This window comes from Nyctereutes procyonoides, unplaced genomic scaffold (genome assembly GCF_905146905.1).
Source record: "Nyctereutes procyonoides isolate TBG_1078 unplaced genomic scaffold, NYPRO_anot_genome, whole genome shotgun sequence".
NCBI lineage: Eukaryota > Metazoa > Chordata > Mammalia > Carnivora > Canidae > Nyctereutes > Nyctereutes procyonoides.
The window spans coordinates 63,802,125-63,823,448 of NW_026575043.1; the positions used below are offsets into that span (position 1 = coordinate 63,802,125).

General features: G+C 48.6%; 1 protein-coding gene across 6 annotated transcripts in view; it reads right to left on the reverse strand.

The window, feature by feature from the left end:
* Positions 1–3,548: 3,548 nt before the first annotated feature.
* Positions 3,549–21,324, reverse strand: part of GOLGA3 (golgin A3) — a 43,083-nt gene continuing 25,307 nt past the window's right edge. For all 6 annotated transcript variants that reach the window (XM_055321903.1, XM_055321905.1, XM_055321900.1 and 3 more), the window contains 15 exons: positions 21,154–21,315; positions 20,463–20,831; positions 19,137–19,214; positions 18,118–18,381; positions 17,632–17,726; positions 16,547–16,763; positions 14,175–14,318; positions 13,475–13,672; positions 12,564–12,680; positions 10,467–10,606; positions 9,743–9,875; positions 9,394–9,516; positions 8,465–8,629; positions 7,529–7,692; positions 3,549–7,028 (listed from right to left, as the gene is read on the reverse strand). In XM_055321903.1, the coding sequence (XP_055177878.1) occupies positions 6,809–7,028; positions 7,529–7,692; positions 8,465–8,629; positions 9,394–9,516; positions 9,743–9,875; positions 10,467–10,606; positions 12,564–12,680; positions 13,475–13,672; positions 14,175–14,318; positions 16,547–16,763; positions 17,632–17,726; positions 18,118–18,381; positions 19,137–19,214; positions 20,463–20,831; positions 21,154–21,315 (2,589 nt within the window). In that variant the 3' untranslated portion in view covers positions 3,549–6,808. The remainder of the gene's footprint in view (positions 7,029–7,528; positions 7,693–8,464; positions 8,630–9,393; positions 9,517–9,742; positions 9,876–10,466; positions 10,607–12,563; positions 12,681–13,474; positions 13,673–14,174; positions 14,319–16,546; positions 16,764–17,631; positions 17,727–18,117; positions 18,382–19,136; positions 19,215–20,462; positions 20,832–21,153; positions 21,316–21,324) is intronic.

Consider the following 21,324-nt stretch of genomic DNA (forward strand, 5'->3'; position numbering starts at 1 on the left):
CAGAAATGAGGCCTATTAAGAACCAATGGTCTTTTCTGAGAGGAGCAGGTTTGGTCTCATTCCTAACTGGTTTCTCCTAACTCCTACCCCTAATCCCTAACTCCATTTCTGATCCAGATCATGAGACCGCCACAGACTGTATCAGTCAATAAATAACAGAGTGAAAAAAATCTAGTTTTCATGTGTCTTGAGTGTCCTTTAACAAAGGAAGGAAAACCTTGTGCAAGTCCAGCCACATACGATGTTACTTGTGTGGGTGCGGGGGAGGGCGTTTAGCCAGTAAAGCAGCCTGTGCCAGGTCATCCTGGCAGGCACAAGGCACAGTCACAGCAGGAAGCAGCAGGGACCCTCAGCAGAGGCACAACGGGGCCCAAAAGGAAGCCTCCCTGGCAGGGGACCCCAGACACAAAGGGTTATTGTAGACAGGGATGTCCCAATCTTTCTGAATTTTAAGAGGTCTTTAATATAGAGTATTTATCCCTAATTCATAAATCTGCTCTATTTGAAGTGTTCTGCCACCATTTCAACACCAAAGTAGCAATGGAGGAAATATCCCAGCTGGTATTTGTTTATACCTCTCTAAAGTCACTGATTTCAAAGAAACCCATTTGCTAAGTGGGATAAACAGTATTGTCCTCTGGCCCCTAATGCCCTATAATCTAGTAGGAGAAACAGGGACTCTCCAGAAATACCTGCAATAAAAGGAAACCATGCAAAATGGCATAAACTTAGTTCCCTGTATGTAAACGTACACAGGGAAGGAGTGCTGGGGGTTGGAGGTTAGGGAAAGTTTTATGAGGGAGTGTCATTAGGTCTGCTTTCCACTCATGGTCATATCCCTTGGGGACAGTCAGTGATGTGCTGGAATCTCCTGGGGAAGCTTCAAGCTTCGCCCGCCCCTCGGACCCCACACCCCTTCCCAGCTCCAGTGACATGTTGGGAGCTTCAGCTCTACCCAATGAGGTTACTGGCACCGAAGAATCATCAAATTCTACAAACCAGGCTTCTCTCTAGAGAGCTGTACTTCTGGACATCATGCATGACAGCCACAAGCACTCAGACACTGTGAGTGAAGGCACAGCAGGGGTGGCACCTGAGTGGCATAGAGCCCTCCTGAGCCCTTACTGGTCAAGCCAGGTCTCCAGAGGCTCGAGAGAACCATGTTTATTATTTTTTATTTCTTGCTCCTATGTCATGCCCACCATCATACTATGGCCATGGTGGGGGGGTGTGTGGCCCACGGTCAGTGCTCTGGCCCAGAAGGGACACATCCTGCAAGCCATCTCACCGGCTCTAATGAGCTGACCTTCCTGCCCCACAACATGCACCTGCTATGTCCCCAGACAGCGGGGGAGGAGGAGTATTGGTAGAGTGCGCCAGTGGTTACCACAGGACTCTGAATGTTGAATGGACTAAGCTGGAGGAGTTGATTTGGGCCACACTGTGTGCTGTGAACTCCAGTGAACGTACACTTCAGACAAATGGTGGAGGCTTGTACAGAGCTGCCTCCGTGGCCAAGCCGGGCTCTGGAGGGGGCACAAAACAGAGACACAGAAAGAGCTGTGGGCAGGGCTGGCCTAGGTGAGGGACAAGAAGGATGTTGTGGATGGCAAACCTTAAGGGTTCAGAGACCAGAGTGACTATGGCTAACATGGAGAAGCCAGTCAAGGGAAGGGGCTGTTTTCTAGATGAAGGGGAGGCATCAGCTTTCAACACACCAAGGTTTAAGAACTAGGAAAATCATTTTGAAATATCCATGAGTCTTTAGAAATGGACATTTAAAGCTCACAAACAGGTGCCTGAGCAGCTAAGTTAGTTAAGCATCCGACTTGATTTCGGCCTAGGTCTGATCGTGATCTCAGGGTTGTGTTTGATGGATCTCAGTGGGAAGTCGGCTTGGGATTGTCTCCCTTCCCTTCACTGTTGCTCTAAAATAAATAAAACTTAAAAAAAAAAAAAAGTTCAAAAACAAAATGAGGCGTCTTGTGAGATACCTGCAAGCTGGCTATCATCTCTGCCTCTGTGTTCAGACCCAGACTATTTGTGAAAAGCACACAGACCGTTTCCTCCAGTAGTTCACAGGTCAGGTGGAGGGCTGAGTGGATAAGAACCTCCAGATGCTTCCCAGAGCCGTTGCCCGGCTGCCATGATCCACACACGTCCAAGCCGGCTGGAAGCACAACGTTAAAGGGTTGTCATGGCGCTGCTTCCCAAGGACCAGCTAGGATGCAAGCAGGGCTTACCCCACACCAAACAGGCAAAAAAAAAAAAAAAAAAAAAAAAAAAAAAAAAAAAAGGAGCAATATGGTTTAATATCTCCTGTTGTTTCCAGGGAAAGATATCGTCAAAGTATACTTTTTTTTATCAGAATCTGCCAGAGTCATTGTCAAATGAGGACATGCATAAAGGCAACCAGAATTCCAGTAAATGCTGCTTCTGGTTTTAGAAAAGTCACTGATTGCTGAGAATTCCTTCTCATTTCACCAACGCTTGGATGTTCTTCCAACAGCTCTTGTGTTTTAGCCATCAAACTGGACGGTAGCAGCATCAACAATCCTACTTGTACTTCCCACATAATCTGCACGAGGTATGAGATTTCTGAGTGACCTGATGATTTCTAAACACCAGGCACGCCTCTGCCGTAAGTCTGGGTCTTTCCCTCAGCACATGTTCCTGCTGCATCTGCCACCTGCTGAGCCAGGACACAGCCACCACAGATCTGTGCTCAGCCCCTCCTGAACACCCACTGCACCACCGCAGAAGGTGCAGCATGCTTATAAAGTAAACTCATCAGTGCGTTAGTCTGGTGCTTGCAAATGTTAGCAACTTTACAGGCAAAGGAAAAAGTTCAGGGACACAGAATCATTCCTTTCCTGATTAGAGGAAAAAAGATTGCATCCTCACCATTTCAGGGAGTCAGCACCACAAAAGGTGGCAGTCAGGAATCTCCACTGAAGCTGTGTAGTGTGTGTTACCTAACCCTTAGCTATGGAAGTTGATAAAGTGGAGTCCTAGGAAAGAAATATAAATCCTGGCACAAAACCACATTCTGTGATCACTAGTTTACTTCTTTTCTGTGCAGTTTTATCATATTGGTCATTAATGAGAATACTTAGCCAAAGGCTTTCCACATCCAGGGAAACTAGGCCATACCATACCACCACTGAGACTGAGAGAAGTGTTTATGGTCCAGCTGCCATTGGCTGTGACATTCATGGGGCGAGTGAAGGAGGCAGCACCCCAGGACAAGGACTGCCCAGGGACATGCCCACAGCCTCCCTTTCTCTTGGTCTACTCAGCTGGACGTCGCTCCTTTGTACCCACCTGCATGTGGCAGCAGGGGTGGCATGGGTGGCTAAGGCGCTGCCACTCTGCTGCTGCACTCTAAAGGCAGCACAAGTTAGCCCATCTGAATCTTGTAACAGAACAGCAAGATGCTCTTTTAAGACAGGTACTTAAATAATTTATAACAACACAAGATAAAAGTTACTTCCAAATATGGTAAAATATAAGTATTAAAATAAGGCCCCCGATAAAGTATGAAAATCTTTAACAAAAAATAGTTTATTGCACAAAATTTAAGGAATTCCCCAGCACACTTAAATTTATAAAAAATCAACATGCTTTTTAAAGTTACAATTCGTTGTGCATGGTGACACCTTTCCCCTAATAGCCCCAACCTGAGGACTCCTTTCATGAGGAAATTTTTAACAGAAATGACTTAACGTAAAGCCGCCAAGTTTTCTAGACCCTCTACAAAATTACCCTCAAGGATCCTATTATAACCTGAGACCACCACACAATCAGACTTGCCTGAAACGTGGAGTCAGTGAACTTGAGTAAGGCTCAGGACATCTCACACATCACAGGGCCCCTGAGGGAGGCTCCAGGACATTTGTCTTTCAGATACACTGGCCCCTTCCACTACTAGAAATCTTTACACAGGACATTTCTATTTAAGAAGTTACTCATAGGAGTAGGAATATATGCCATGGCTTCTGCAGTATCCCTACACCAAGAAAAGTCTTTAAACTGAGAAAGAGCATAATGAATCAAAGAATCTTCCAGCAAGTCCGTATGATTACCTGGACCCCAGGGCAGTTTCACATCCTATCAAAATCTTGCCGGTTATACCTTCCAAACAGAACAAAACCATATAAATCCCTAAGATCTGTGGCATCTATTCAATGTGTTCCATGGAAAAATCAGTGATAACCACACTGCAATAAGCTTTTTTTTTAAACATAAGAAAAACAGAAATGACATTATCAAGGGTCCGAGCCAACATCTTCTGCAGTGGGGACATGACATATAGTATACATCACACAGAATGAGTAATATACAGAAACATAATGTAGCAGAAAGCCTGTTCTTACATATACTGCAGACTGGACTGCCGTTTCCTATGAGTAAATTCCAAATTCCTACTTCTACCCACAACAGAATATTACAAACGATATTCACTGCAGAATGTAGCCCTGGGAAGTAAAAGTGCCAAGCAAGTCCCTTGGAGATTTAAACAAACAAACAAACAAACAAACAAACAAACAAAAACCCTCAACAAATCAGAAGCAGGTGATTTCAAAGTCCAGCTTCCTTCTTCAGATGACTTGTTAAGGAAGCCTAAAAGTGGCGTCAGCTTGAACAAAAGGGCCCCCAGTCAGGAGCTGCAGGCCACCCAGGACACATTGCAGTGGGTGGGGACAGCCAGGAACTCAGATCTAAGGCAGGCTGGGTGCTCACAGAGCTGAAACACGGGGTGACAACGAAGGTGGCACAGGAGATGTCAGGAAAGCAGGGAGTGCTGCTCCTGCAGGCCCTCACACGCACACCCACACACACACACACAAAGGCGCACACATACACACACGTGCACACACACAGCCGCACACGTACAGACACACATACACAGACACGCACGTGCACAAAAAGATGTGCACACAGGCATGCACACCCATACAGCAGATAGGTAAGACACGAGGGAAACAAAGTGAGGAACAGAAACTTGCTTTCACTTGAGGATGATTCAGAATCTGTTTTACCCCTTCCTAAGGAGAAATGCACAGTGACCGGCTTTCACTGGGAGACCTTCAATGAGCAGCAGCGAGGAAGCAGCCACAGCCTGAGGCTGAGTGTCACGTCTTGGTTTTAAAATTAAAACTGAAGATAAAACACCCAAAATAAATAAGAATGTAAATTATGATTTTTCTTCTCTAATGGTACAAAAACAACTTTGTCAAAAACAATTTCCAACTTTTAAGGTGAAAAATAGGCTATATTTATAATGATGTCTTCAAGTATTATTTCAAAATTAACCCTGTACAAGTGATATACATATTTCAGAAGTTTCAATACTTGCTAGGGAATTTTTTTTAAATAGGAAGCATCTTTGTAGTTAATGCTACTTTATCAATTAACCTTCTAATAGCATAAGAGAACACAAATAGCTTAAAAATACCAAACCATTTTCTCCACAAAAGAGGCATAAGTAATAAGTCGATACAAGCATATATGGCCTGATCAGTAACACTTCCAACTTCATCTTCAGACCAGCAGATCTGCACCTGGGGGTTTCTCTTCACTAACTCACAACAGTAACTATCAGCTTCCATTTCTTTGCCAAGTAGGGGACAAAGTTACAGACCTCAAGGGTCAGAGCCAGTCAATTACTGCAGACGAGGAAAGGTACGGTACGCACTCAGAGAGCCTGCTTCCTCCAGGGGAGCTTGGGAGGCCTCTGCCGCCTTCTCACAGAGCTGACCTATCCCTTCTAGAAACCCCTCCAGATGAGAGGTTACAGGAACTTCTGTCACCGCAAAGAGTTCAGCATGCCCACACACAGGCAGGCCCTGGTGGACGTCTTCATGTGGGCACAGGGGGAAGAGGAGTGGGGGGGCAGAAGGGGAGGCCTGGAGAAGCTGTGCTGCCTGGCTTGGAGCCCTGCGGAGCCTGGTCCTCTCTCCCCTCCAGTCCTCTGACCCCTCCCCAAGCATCTCACACATCAGGCCAGTGCACAGCAATTGGCAATCAATCGGCAATCGGGGGTCAGCCAAGGTGAGAGACACGGTGCAGGGCCAAGGGTCAAGTGGAGATGGGGGGGGGGGTGTGCACTCAGGACAAGGCTCTCAAAAATAAAGTGAAACTAAAACAAAGAACCTTTTTGCTGCAAGAATATTTGGTTTTAGAAGGTACAGTAAATAAAATAATTATATTTCTTAAAATATATTTTTCTGATGACATCCCTAAATCCTACATGTACATTACTTCCTGACAGATTTTCAAAAAGCAATCAATAAAAAGACAATTTAGGTCATTCTTAAATAATATGGACATATACTTTTTAAAGATTAGCTTATGATTTCCTGTATTTATATACACATCCTATAATGAGAGAGCTACTGAAAATAAAATAAAAACCAAAGGTGCAAATAAAGTTTCATTTTGGCAGGGAGGTAAGGCTCTCACTGAATTAGGAAAGAGAAATGGGACCCAGTCATGCAGTTTCCACCGGTGGCCACTGGTTAGCGTCACCCTCAGAGCAGCATCTACAATCACTCAACAGAGACCTTCTGCAAGTAACCCTTCAGAAACATTCAAAAACTTCTCGCTGAGATCTAAACTAGGCTGTCAGCATTTGGTCATTTCATGGGAAAAGCTAGCTGTGATTTGCAAATGACTATTTCTCTAACCCTTGGCTCTTGCTCTTTTACTCCTTGTAAAGGCAGATGCAAAATTTAAACTTCATCTCTTAGAAAAACACAGAACAGTCAAATAAATAATATTGATAAAAGAATATTCCTTTGGGTAGTTACAAGCACTCGGAGTGGGGGTGCTCGGTGCTCACTGTTCCAAGCACCTCTCTGGAGACCCTGCACTGACTGTGTTGCTCTGTATCTCCCCTGGGGTTGGCGTGATCTCCCAGGGGAGCAGCGCTGGCGGTGGGATCCCCCTGAGTCCACGAGGACAGTGACTCGTGCACTGTGACGGTGTGTGCCTCCATCTGGCGCTGCAAGCTGTCCATCTCCTGCCTAGGTAGACGGGAAGCAAAGGAAGGAAGGCAGGCCAGTCAAATGAGAGCCAAAAATGAGGCTATTACTTCCCCCAAAGACAACTGGTCATCTCCAATATGGAACCTGATAAGCGTGGCCCGGACAGCAGTCTGCTCATGCATCTGCAACCCCTTCCGGGGTGGACATTTGGGAAGCAACACCGATGGGGTCACAGTGTTTATGGGGCTCAGCACTTTTCTCTGTGCATGTGCAGAGGCCAATAGGCCACACAGGGCATGTACTGCGAACACTGGCCTCTGGCTGGTGGGAGCAAAACCTCCTGCTCTGTGGCCCCTAAGGGTCACTTAATGTCTAGGCACCCCTCCCAGTAAGAGCGGCCGAGGGCCCAGGGACCCCAGGCAGCAAAGACCTGACCAGCCTCTGCGGGGCACACAGAGCTGGTAATAGCAGTCTTCCAAGTTAAACATGCAATCTATTTTTAAAGACCAATGAGGCACAACACAGAACATGGTTCCTACTTCAGCTGCTGGAGACAACTATTGAGGTTCTTGAGAGGTTCCTTGCTCACAGCAGGCGGGGGCCTTAGCAGCTCCTCCAGTAGCGAGGCTGGGACAGGGCAGTCAGGAATCTTCACTGGTGTCACGGGGCCGGAAGAGCTGGTTTCGCCTTTCAGCTCCTTTCTCTGTTTTTAAGAGCACATGGTTAGCGCTCTCAAGTAGAGGCTGACCCCAACCACACCTTCCCCTAATCATGTTCCTAGCTTAGTGGGGTCCCTCCAGGAAGGCATGCCCCCCTGCTTCCAGGCTAGCAGAGCTGACAGCTATGGGGTGCAGGGAATGCTGGCTTAGTAGGTAAACTTCTCCCTAACACACATGACCATGCACGACACAATGTGGTGCTGGCTCCTTAGGATAGGTCTAAATCACAAACGAGAACACCCCTGTGGAGGTTTTTCATGGAAGACCGTGGCCTTGATCCCATGTATCCCCAAGAAATTAAGTCAACTCCCCTTTCTAGAACTTCAAACTTTTTCCACAGAAAGGCATACAGTGCTAAATAAACCTCTAAGTCTGAGTGATTTCTTTGCACCTGGAAAATATTTATGTAGACCAAACGGACAAATGAATGCCACCTACGTAGAGGGTCTGAGTGGGGCTCCCTGGCCCCCTCAGCCCATCTGGCACCTGCTGGTCTCAACTGGCAATGATGCCCTCACATAATTTATAAGGCATATTACAATAAAATGGTACCTGAATTCATAAAAAGAAGCAAAATGCTCTTGGAAAAGGCACCAAAATATAAAAATGATTTGGCCTGTTGCCAAGTAGAAGACTCCAGCATCATTTATTTCACATAGTAGTTGCTCAATGTTGGCCAAATAGAACTTCATGTCCGAATAACTACAAGGTCTCCCAATACCTGCCCCACCTGACAGGGGCACCCAGACCGAGTACCATCTTGGTCGTGCCACGCCGCAGGTCCAGCCTGAGCTGCTGGTTTTGCTGGAGCACAGTCTTCATGTTGTTCTTCAGTTCTGACACTTTAGCTTGAAGCATGAATTTATCTTTCTGCGTCAGAGACAGATCTTCCCGTACCATCTCCAACTCAGCTTTCATATTCTAAAGAAAGGGAAGTCATACATTTTTAAAGACTAAGAGATCTCACACATACTGCTAAGATCTTAGTTTGTATGTCACAAGTCTAAGGAGCTAGAAATTAACACCGACTTTTATATGATGCTGTACGCAGTGCTACTACACCAGCATATTTCCTCCCTGTGGTCTGGGTTGGGCAGCATCCTGCTACAGTAATGTCCTCAACGTTCTTACCCAAATTTCAGAGCCTCTGTTTAGGAACCAGCAATATTCCCATGTCCACTGTCTACAATGGACCCCAAGAGTCAGCTGCTTAAATTCCAAGGTCTGCTACTGGAAAAAACCTTGCCATTAGGAAGAAAATATAAATCAATCCTAATTGTTATTACTCAAGCCAGCCATTCACAAGTAGAAATCCTGGCAAGAGCTCTACTCCCGATCCTTTGCGCAAGTGATCAAGTCTGCACGTAGATTGCTTTGTGGAAAAAAAGTTCATCACAGACTGGTGAACTTTTCACATTTATTTCTCATTATCTGGCTGCATCAGATCCCATTCCTGGTACATTTCATGTAGCTCAGCCCAGAGCATACATTGTGCTGGGGCTTGGCCTCCTTCACCCATGTGACCTGGGCTTCTTTTTGAAACAGATAATGTCTGTGAGATGGTTTGGTAAAGGCATTCAGTTTGCGAGTCACTCATGTTACACACTTGGCGTGCTGTGATCATCAACTAACTTGTGAAGTGCCATCAGTGACTTTTTGCCCCAGGGCCTTTACACAGCACATACCTGCAATAACTGCTGTATTCCATCCAGTTCTTTCTTACTCTGCTGTTCAGTCATGTTCAGCTGCTGCTTCAAGGACTGGAGTTCTCTTTCTTTCTGTTCCACCTCCCATTTGAGATTTTCCATCTAGAAGAGGGAGAAAAATCACATGACCAAAAGAACTTTAAAGTGGCTTTCTTGAACTAAAAAATTGCTCTAGCTGTATCTCTGCATATTGCTTAACATCATACTTGGAAAAAATAAATATCCCTTTCCAAGCAGACAGAGAATGAAGAATTGAGCATGTCAATCAGCAGAGTATAGCTCTGTCAGTCCTATTAACTGGAAATGCAAAGTCTCCGCAGCAGGTCACCTCTTGGTTTCCTATAGGCTGCTTATTTAGCTGCTCGTCCAGCTGCTTCTGCAGGAGCTGGAGCTGGGTCCGGGCCTCCGCCAGCTCTGCCTGGAACTGTACTATTTCCTGGGAATGTTTCTCCTCTTGAATCCTAGCATAAAAAACAAGAAAGCATGAAATCACAGCACCCTTACCCCACCACGAACTGTGCTCAGCTGAACGTTAGCCATCAAGGGCGACAAGAACTCTCATACTGCACACTCTGGGCGGGGACTATTCTAGGAACTCTGTAATACTGTCATAACGAATCCTCATAAGAGCCCCTGGGAAGGACATTTTGCTAGCCCATTTTATGGATTACAGTGGGGAAAAAAGCTCCCAACACACACCCCTGCACATGCCCAAGTAGAGGCCACCCTAACTGGAGGCTGCAGTGAGCCTTGGTGGTGACCCCTGGGACACACACCCCTCACACAGGCTCTGTTCTTGGGGAGGATGGCAGGCACAGAGTGGGAACAGCTATGTCAGGCCAGAAATTTCAGAGTTAAGCTGTGGGCTTCCTGAGACAGGATCTGATGCACTGTCCTCCTTAGATTTGCCTCCAGAGCACCTGGAGGTTTGCTGGAACACAAGTGTTCACAATGTGCTGAAGGTGCTAACTGGAAGACACACGGTGACGGCGCTCCCGCCCACCCACACCAGCCCCAGCGGTGACCCAGCCCTCTGCCTGCCCAGCACTCACTGGAGACCCTCGGCCTCAGCCTGCAGCTTCTGAACCAGCTGCTCCTTGGCCTGCAGTTCCTTCTTCACCTCACTCAGCTCCAAGGTGGCGGCCCTGAAGTGGCGGCGGTTATGTCCTGCTTCCGCCTTGGAGGCAGCAACCTGCAAAGACATAGACCAACATCACCAAGGACAAAGGCAGGAACCAGGCAGAACACACCCTACATGATATCTGCCAGGAGCGCTATCACCAACCCCACCCTCGTCTTAGCTGCTCCTGCAGCTGTTTCTTCCAAAACTTTTCAAGCTCCCAGAGGACTGAAGCCCTAACACACGCTTGGCATGCAGGCACATAACGTACGGCCAGTAGTCCTGCCGACTGAACAAATGCATGCAAGGTTTTCTTGTTCTAAACGGTCCTTATACTCCTCAAATACCTCTGCAGTTCTTGTGAAATCCTGTCATAGTTCATGTTTTGGGGGAGGATGATAGACCCTCCATCATACCAAGTAACGGCAGTAAAGCTACTGACTACTCCCATTTAGGACACCAAAGTTTTCTTATGGTGAACAATAGTTTCTCTCAAGGTTTCTGAGATCAGCAAGTTCTCAAATATAACAAAATCTTCCAATTTCCTTCTCAATAACTTAGTTTTCTTGCCTAATTGCACAAGCATTTAACTTTTTAAAGTTTAATGAAAATATTAATAACATGATAATTGGATATAGGAAAAAAAAACTCTTAAAAGGAAACAAAGCTCCAAAAGATGATGTTAACAGTGGTTTATCACTAGGTGCAAATTCAAGATAATCTGTACTTCAATCTTTATGACTTCTTTTTTTTTTTTTTTTTTTTACTTTTTACTAGCACGTACTATTCATACAATCAAGAGTTGGACGCTTAACCAACTAAGCCACCCAAGTGCCCCACAGTAGCATATTCTTAATGGACCTTAAAACTGTTCTTCTTTAAAAGATTATTTTACTGTCTTACCTCAAAAAAAAAAAAAACTATTTCTATTTTATCACAGAAAAAATTTTAATTAAAAATAACTTTTTTAAAAGATTTTATTTACTTACTCACGAGAGACACAGAAAGAGGCAGAGACATAGGCAAAGGGAGAAGGCGGCTCCACGCAGGGAGCCCGATGTGGGACTTGATTCTGGGACTCCAAGATCACGCCCGGGGCCAAAGGGAGGTATCCCCACGGAAAAATTTTTAAAGGATGTGGCAAAACCCATGCACATGTACTCCTGAACATGTGCACACACTAGACACATTCTGAACATCTCTTCTGTGCCAGGCACTGGGACATGAGGGTCAATGAAGCTTCTGTTCCAGCCATGGAGCTTCTGTTCTAATGATGAATAACAGACAGGGCACCATGGTAGGGATACCTAGGGGCAGCAGTCTATTCTAGCTCACAGGGGCATCCAGGTAGGCCTCTCTGCTGAATACTCACCTGATGCACCAATGAACACCTGAGGACAGAAAGGAGCCAGCCAGGAAAGGCAAAAGGTCCACACAATCTTCTTTCTTAATTGTTCTTTTTAACACTAACGGAGTCACATATTGTTCTCACAGAGTTTGCTTTTTCAACTCAACTCTACAAGTGGGACATTTTTCCCCAGCAAATGTCTCTACAGGGCTCTGTGCATGCATCTTAGGTCCCTATGATTATATCTGGGTTAATCCAAGTCCAATCTTCTTTTGTTTTTTTTTTTTTTAATTTTATTTACTCATGAGAGATACAGAGTGAGAGAAAGAGGCAGAGACACAGGCAGAGGGAGAAGCAGGCCCCATACAGGGAGCCCGACGTGGGACTCGATCCCGGGTCTCCAGGATCACGCCCTGGGCCGCAGGCGGCGCTAAACCGCTGAGCCACCGGAGCTGCCCCCAGGTCCACTCTTCTATGGATGCCCATCCAGCTGCCCACTGTCACCAATGCTGTGATAACATTGCTTTTAGAACACATGACCAAAAATATTCATACAATGAATTCCTGAAAGGGAACTGAAGTGTCAAGGGTACACATACTCAGTTTTTTAGACACTGAAAAATTGCATCCCCACAGGCTCTGAAGTTGTAATTTAGAACTACAGGGAAGTTAGGCACACACCTGTTCCTTGAGGCTGTGCACTTTTGCCTTTTCTCGCTCCAATGCAGCTTGTAAGGTGTGGACGAGCTGCTTCGTCTGGCGGTCCTCCTCCTCTTTCCGCTGCAAGACTGCCTGTACCTATGGCACATTGCCCCAGTGTAAGCGAGGAAAGGCTCAAAGTTCCAAGGTCTGTGGAGCCCCAGGAGAAAGCAGGGCCACTCTGCCAGTGCCACATGGGGAACCTGGCAGCACAGTGGCACACAACTTCATGATGCATCACCAGCAGGTGCACAAGCTGGCGAAGTAGAGAGAATTCTATTTCCAGAAAACATGAGTTTTGAGATCGCAGTAAATTCACATGGCCGTGTTCAAGCACAGAGCAAGGAACCCAGAATATGCCTGTACTCGAGGCTTATAAACACAAGTACTCCATGCTGAGGCAGGAAATGCAGCTGTGAAGCCACCAGGTATGGCAGGGGTGGGGATCAAGGCCAACAAAAAGCTTATAAGTTCTCTACTGGCTGGATAATTTGAGGTGGGGGCTGGATTGGGCTGCTGACTACTACTGGAACATGGCCCTGAAGCACCAGGCCTCCTCCCCGATCTTCAGGGAGGCTGCAGAGCCTGAGCAGCTGAGAACAGGGTCTAGAGAACAAGCCTCGCCAGGGTTCGAATCCCAGCTCTGAATCACATAGGGAAGAGAGCCCCTTAGGAACAGCGGGACCACTGCGAGCAGGAGGACAGAGCACAGTGCCTCCACATGGCAGAGCTGCAAGATGGACCTCACACTTCACCGGACCCTCCGTGTCTCTGGGATGGGGTAGCACTCTCCCTGCAGGTGGTTGGGACAACTGCATGGGGCAACATGAGCCAGACTGAAAGCCACCTGTCCTATAGCAAACCCCCATCTTCCACGAAAGGGGTTTGAATACCTGGAGGTTCAGCTGAACCAGGTCCGCCTCCCTCTTGGCTAAAGCTGTTTCTAAGATGCTGTTGTGTTCCCGCAGAGCCGCGTTGGACTGCCCCAGGCCTGTAAGCTTCCCTCTTTCATGCTCTAACTCAAGGGCCAACTTCTTATTCAACTCCTCAAGGTGCTTTATCTTCCTCCTAAAGCCTCTGGATTCTTGAAGCTGAAACAGATCAAAGTTGCTGTGAATTTACATAATGACCTGTTCTGGCCTCCCCCATGCCAGAAACACAAGGAACCCTAGGCAGCCACAACAGACCACCCCAGAACTGCAGCAGAGGGAGCGCAGCCCCCATCCCTGCAGCCACCAGCTTTCTCCCGGGGAGTCTGGGACCCAGTCGAGAGCCCCCAGTGACATCACCAACTGCCACGTGTAGCATCACCTGAAGCCACAGCCTCTCTGCAAGAATAGGTTTTCTCATTATGTGCAACTAGAGCATTCTGACCAGGGGCGTTTTAACTCTAATACTTTGACAGCCAGCACCTGGAGAGAGCACGGGGGAGCCTCGAAGTTGAGGGGGGTGTCAAGGACCCCGACAAGCGGACAGTGCACACGAACATCGTGCAGCTGTGAGCCACAGGCCAGGTTCTGCCTCTCTCTGCACTTGACAGCCACCTGGGGGCAGAGAGGCCCGCCCACTGTGTGAATACAAAGCTCAGCCCACCTCATCTTCCAGCTCCAGCACCTTCTCCCGGTGTTCCTCCAGCTCCTGGCTGGTCAGTGTGATGATCTCCTGCAGCTCCTTCTCCAGCATCGTCTTACTGTGGTTGACAGCCTGCAGCTCTGCCTCCAGAGCCTGGATTCTCTCCTAACAGCCAGGACAGTAGGTAGATTTGGTCATGGCTTTCAATATGCCAAGTGACAAGCACTCACCTCCCTCCCTCCAGGGCTGCATCGTGTCCACCACATCAGCCTGCTGACCACTCAACAGGCGATGTGCTTCTTACAGTACTTCCCTCCCCTACAGGACTGGCTAACTACCCTAGCCTGCGTGCTTTAGTAACTCACAAAGTAACTGTTCCAGTTAAATGTTTTGAAAATACAGAAAAACTCAGACTTAGAAATAAGAATGACAAATTACTACTTTGGCCAACAGGCTGCACCAGATACAGTATATATTTTTTTTCTTTCTTTCTTTTTTTTTTTTTCAGATACAGTATATCACATGTGCATGTTCATGCTCACGCTCACCACTGTGGTGCAGATAGTACTCCAATCACTTCGTGTGTTTCTTCACTTAGCTATTCTTTTTTTTTTTTTTTAAGTTTTTTTACTTATTTATTCATGAGAGACACGGGCGGGGTGGGGGAGGCAGAGACACAGGCAGAGGGAGAAGGAGGCTCCAGGCGGGACTCAATCCTGGGTCTCCAGGATCAGACTCTGGGCTGAAGGCAACGCTAAACCACTGAGCCACCCAGGCTGCCCTTCACTTAGCTATTCTAAAAAAAGAAGTTCTACTATCTACTCCATTTTCACCTTGTTTTCCTGAGGATTAAGAAGGTTAAGTAAGCTGCCTCAGGCCCCATTTTACAAGTGGTGAAGCACAAAGGAAACCAGGATTTTGGGCCCCAGGCTGCCACGTAGGGAACAGCAGGCTCCACATAGCATTTACGACCTACCCAATACTGTATAATCCAAAGAATTACGAACAACCAGAAAGTATTTTTAGGATGAAGAGAATTGCAACTTCCCTCTCCCACTATTTTATAAAAGAATCAGCTAAAAAAAGTATTTAATTTACTTAATTTGGTAAGGAAACAACATGCTATGATGGCTTCCCATTCAAATTCTTACATGGAGAGATCAAAACAAACTTCATTTAAGAAGAAACATAATCGCTGCATATAGGTGAAACATTAGATAGGAATAAACATAACCAAAATAACGTAGCAGATAAAACTTGACACTAGCCCAAGCCTGCAGGTATGGGACACCCAGGACAGCTTCCAACTCAGTGACACGAGGACACTCAGGGAATTTTGACAGCCTTCACCATGGAACTGAAGATGCCCCGAAAGCCCAGAGCCCCCACCCTGCTGGCCCCATCCTCCATCCTCCTCCAGGATGACATCTGCCCATTTATCCTAAAGAAGAGTCCAGACCAAAAGGCTTCTGCCTCATGATGTAACAGCAAGAAGAGCAGTGCCTGTTCTAGTCTCAGGGTTTGCAGTCATCTCCGTCCCGCTCCGGCCCACACTGACCTTCCCCAATCGGCTCCTGTCAGCAGAACCACCTATAACCACCTCCAACCTGGACACATAGCGCTGCCCCCTCTGCTGGCCCCGGCCTGCCCACCAGCTCACAGCTTTCCCTCCTCAGTGACCACATGCTGTCAGGGACCTGTCCTGTTGGCCACACTGCAGTCTTCACATGGTCCTATCAACTCTCAGCTACTGCAGGAAAGCCCTTGTGGTCTCCCCGCCCCAGCCTCCCCTGGCCCCAGCTGTGCTCAACCACTGCCTCTCAATGTCCCACCATAGAAGAGTGAGATCTCATTCCATCCCATGCCAGTCCCTGCTTGAAGCCTCAACCCTGGCCCACCTGGCCCACCGTGGCCCCTAGCTGCACAGCACAAGGCCTCATGCATGCCCTACAAGGAGCATTCGCCTGCGGAGATGCACCCCACGTACTCTAATGCCTCCTATCTATTCAAGACCACTTCAAAGAGATTTTCTGGACTCTCCAAATACCCCCCCTGGAACTCCCAACATAGGCACTCAGGCTGCTCAGAACACTTTATCGACTCAGGAAATCCCTCCTCAGACGCTGAGGGGATATGGAGAAGGCCAGGAACGGGCAGGGGGGCTAAGGGAGGAGGCTGCGCTGTGCCCTGCGCAGGTGTGCAGGGGTTCATCGAGAGTGTCTGTGCAGCATTCAAGTCCCTGGGTCACGCCACTAGCACACAATACTTTACAGAAATGCTGCCTACCCAGTCCTGCCCCAGGTCTCCAGAGAGCGAACATCTGTCACACATAGAGTCCCCATTACTGAGTCTGCACAACAGGCAGCCTGGCCAGGAACAGACAGGTTACCCACGTGCAGAAGGACGTTGCTGCCTCCGCCAGCCACCTGGGCTCTCAGCTGGCTCAGCTCTGACTCTGCCGACTCCTTGGCTGCGAGGGCCTCCTGCAGGCGGCGGCTAAGAATGCCCACAGCGTTCTCATAAGCCTTATGCTTGGTCTTCATCTCCTTCTGAGCACTGCTCAGGTCTGAGCCCAGCCGCTTCATCCTCTGCTTCTGCTCTGTGATGGCCCTAGGGTGTGGCAGGCAAGACAGAGGAGTCTGAACTCACTTCCAACAAGACGCCCCAGCATCAGCACTGAGGAAGGGCCTTCCTTGCCCACCCCCAGCTCTGCCCTGGGGAGCTGCTGCACCTTCCAGGTCCAATCACCCAGATGGGGTCGGCGTTGGCTGCCCCCACAGAGCCCGGTACTGAGCCTACTTCTGCCCTGCTCCCTTCTCAGAGCTGCTTAAAGGATCTCGTGCAAACAGAGATATCCCTCCAAATGCTTCTAGCACTCTTCTTGAACAGCAGTAATAATCTCAACAACTCAGCTCACAAGTAATCTTCAGCTGACGAAAGCAAAGAAGTGCAGGACACAAGATCCACTGTGAAGGTTCAAGGCCCCAAAAGGCTACCTGGCATATCAGCTCTGCTTGGGGGAGAATGTGGCAATGTACTCACGTGCGTGTACACACACACACACACGGCAGCCAGCAAACCTCGACGGGATCCACTCCCAGCCTTGACTTTGAATTTTTTTTAAATTTTTTTAAAATTTATTTATGATAGTCACAAAGAGAGAGAGAGAGAGGCAGAGACACAGGCAGAGGGAGAAGCAGGCTCCGTGCACCGGGAGCCCGACGTGGGATTCGATCCCGGGTCTCCAGGATCACGCCCTGGGCCAAAGGCAGGCGCCAAACCGCTGCGCCACCCCGGGATCCCCCAGCCTTGACTTTGGAGGCAGACTTCCTTAGCCTCCCATAAGTAGATCCTGTGTTCCTGCTCCCCAGATGGTGTTCAGGGTACCCCTGGCCCTCTGCTGCTGCACATCCCCAACAGAGCTCGAGGCCACCCACGCCCACCCCTCCCACCCGCACACACCTCAAGGTCCGCTTACTTGGTGGCTTCCTGCTGTAGCTCCTCAATCTGCTTCTTGAGCACCTCGTTGGCCTCCGTAAGAGCAACCACCTGCTCTTTATCAAACTGCAAAGACTTCAGAAGGGAAGATAAAGTGAGGACAGCAAAGCCCTCCCTCCACAGCCTGATCCTCAGGACTGTGGCTAAACGGTGCCGTTTCAGGGTCACCCTTGAGCAACAACGGTTCTGGAGATGACCCTGACAGAGATGTCTGCCCTCTGGACAAGCCATCACTTTAGAGGCCCCAAGTGCTGTAGGGACACCCGGGAAAGGCTCTGGCTGCAGCTGCGCCCACCATCCCTGAGGGACACCCTGGGCCCCTCCCAGCACCCGCTGGGTGAACAGCTGACGGCCCCAGCCTCATGCCACTTCCAGAGAGGAACTTGTTCTAGGCTGTCCTCCCCGCCCTCAGCACAATAAACCCCTAGGCACACTTGGCCAAATCTCAGTCAAACACATCTCAGACCTGCAAGTGTGTCTCCATCTCGTTGCGCTCCCTCTGTACCACCTGGAGGTGGCCTTCCAGGTCCACCATCTGCTGACGGATGTGGGACACCTCTTTCTGCAAGCGCACATGTTCCACCTCCGTGGACTTCTTCTCCCCTTGAAGTTTAATTAACTCTTGCCTCAGCTCCTTCAGCTCGGAGTCAAGCCTCTTCTTCGTGGCCTTCAGCTCACCAATGAGCTGGTCTTTGGAGGTGGCATCCCGCCGATAGGCCTCCACCATCACCTGGCCAACAATACACAAGCTGTAGCCAACAGGAGTGCAGGCTCCCAGAAGCTCAGTGGCTTCAACAAAAGTGCTTGCCACTTATCCTTGGCCTAATAGATTTTGGACTACAGATAACCTATTTCACCAAGTCCAGGATACCATCAATGGAAGCACCTGGCAAGTCTGGGTGATGCACACTGTATCACCTGGAGGCCTCACCTTCCCTGGCAGGTGCACTGCCGGCTGCTGCTGGGTCCTCCCCTGCTGGTATCCCAGCAACAAAATCCAGCACCACTTCTAACTCTCCCTCAGGTCAAGCTTCCTCAAACCCATGGCATTGGCCACTTTGTGTTCATTCCCTCCAACAGCCAGCACCAGTTTCTCTAACATAAAATGTGCACCCTGCCCTCTGCATGAACCAGAACTCACCTCAACACCAGATAAGGGTATAATTTTTCAAAGATACATGAACAGAAGTCAGTCTGTATAGTAGCCCGGCACACACTCTCTGACATGACAAAAGGGCAGGATCCACAACACAGATGCCAACCCTACTCTGAAACTGCATCCTCACTTGAGACCTTAAAACGGGGGTGGTGGGGTGATGAGAGCAGAGCTGAGCTCAGCACCTTTAAAAAAACACTGATGGGGTCTAAATGTTGCTTCCCCCTTGACCAGTTTTGTTCTAGAGAAATTATTAAACTACACAGGATTTTTTTTTCACACTTGCCGCACAGAAAGAAAACCAACACTTTTTTTTTTTTTTTTTTTACCTTTTGTTGAAGAAACTGTTCCTTTATTTTCTGTATCTGCTTTTTCAGAGTGGCGGCCTCTTGCTGCAAGTGCTCCACCTACAAAGGACAGACAAGCACAGACACTACACTGAGGCAGCTTGTGCCCAGGCTGAGGCTGACCCTGAGTTAGAACCACCTTCAGGCTTGTAAAGACATGGAGGCCGGCCACCACTGCTGCCTCTCTATTGTTAGGGTCATCGTCTCAGCCACAGTGTAGATACCAGAGACTCCACAACACAGGCAAGACTCCAGTGGGAAAGAGTGCCCCAAATCCCACGTCTCAGCGTTTTTCAGGGGTCAGTGGGTGTCCCTGCACCCCCAAATTCAGCTTCATTCAGGTGGTCCCTGCAATCCCCCTAAGTGACACCCCCACTGCTTCAAGACTTTCCTTTGTGTCCTGAGAAGCAACTGGCCCCAGGGCAGTGTTTGCAAAGGAAACACAGGCTCCCTGTACTTTAATTCCCAGAGAAAAATCTGCTGTTGATTTCCTTGTCCTTGATGCTCAGGGAGGGGGATCTAGAGGCAAATGGTTCCTTGACACTAACTTCACTGCCCGCATCCTGTTTGTTAACGTTTGCCTACATCAGGTCATGTCATGCTGTTAGCGTAACAGCTCCCAGGAGTGTATGTTAGCTCACGTCCGTACATGCCTGGACACTCTGCTATCTCCTGCCCTTACCCATGGGCACACCACCATCTTGCTACATGTCCAGCAGGCCCCACTGCAGGCACACAGCAAGAAAAAAAGTTCCACATAACTTTTCCCACATTTGAGCGCCACGTCCTCTGTGGACAGAAACCGGGGTTTCTTAGTAGACTATTTTCTTTGTTTTTTAAAGATTTATTTAAGATTTTATTTGAGAGAGAGCGTGAGTGCACACACGTGCGCAGTCTAGTGTCACAGGGCAGGGGTGGGGAGGGACGACGACAAGCAGACTCTTCACGAGGAGTAAAGCCTGACATAGGGTTGGACGCGGGGCACTATCCCATGACCCTGAGATCATAACTTGAGCCAAAATCAAGAGGTGGTCGCTCAACCGAGTTACCCAGGTGTCCCTTGGTAGATGACTTTCAATGAGCCAAACAAGACCCGGTTTCCCAGCCCTCAGCATCTACACACCCAGCAACTAGCAGGAAGCACACAGTCTGCTAGTGTGGGTCCCTGCCAAGCCAAGCCCTAGGCCCTGGCCTGGAAGTGCTCTTCCACGTTTATAAAACAAGGTGTTCAAAGAAAGGACCCAACAATCAGCACTGGTCCTTCCTCATGATTTCCACTCATCACAGAATGACAGCAAAATGCATTACCTGGCTGGACTTAACAGCTAGCTCTTGTCTCAACTGCTCTAAAATTTGTGATGTCTCCTCGGTGCCCTCTTCCAAGCGCTTTGCTCCTCTGTCCAGCTCTTCTCTGCCACTCCTGGCTGCCTGCAGAGCCACCTCCAAGACGATCTTCTCATTTTGCAGGAAGCGGATCGTGTCGTCCCTGGAGGCAGCCTCCCCCTGCAGCTCCTCCAGCCGTGCACGCAGCTCGTCGTAATGTACCTGCAGGTCGCCGAGGGACTGCTCCCGGGTCTGCAATGTCTCCTGTGTCGAGGTGAGCTGCCTCAGGAGGTCCAGATGCTCTTGTTGTAAAACCTCAAGCTGCTGGTCTCTCTGTTGCAAAGTCAAATTCACCTGGAAAACAGAACTAGACTCAATGCAACTGCCCTTGAATGAAAACACTACACTGCTCCAAGAGTGTACTTTTCTCCCTGTTCAGGTTGGAGATCATTTGGATGGACGCTTTGGAGGTAGTCTTCTGCACATGAAGCTCTGGTGTAGAAGAATACAAGCAGAAGTCAACACCTGGCCAGCTCCGCAACAGCAGCTGGAGTGATATGACACCATAATGACTTCAACAGACACCCCAACACGAGCACACGCAGTGGGGCCAGCCATGCAAGGAGGGCCGTGTGTGACCCCAAGGTGTCTACATGAGGCCACAGTGGGTACTTGCCTGCTCCAACTGCTGCTCCAGGGAGACAGCCAAGGCCGCCATCTTCTGTAGCTGTTCCTTCTCATCTTCAAACTCCTCCAGCCTCCGCTGCAGGTCCTGCTCCACCATTGCCTTTGCCTCTTGAATCTGCATAAAGGCAGCTTCCTGGTCCAACATGTCGGCCTGAACACA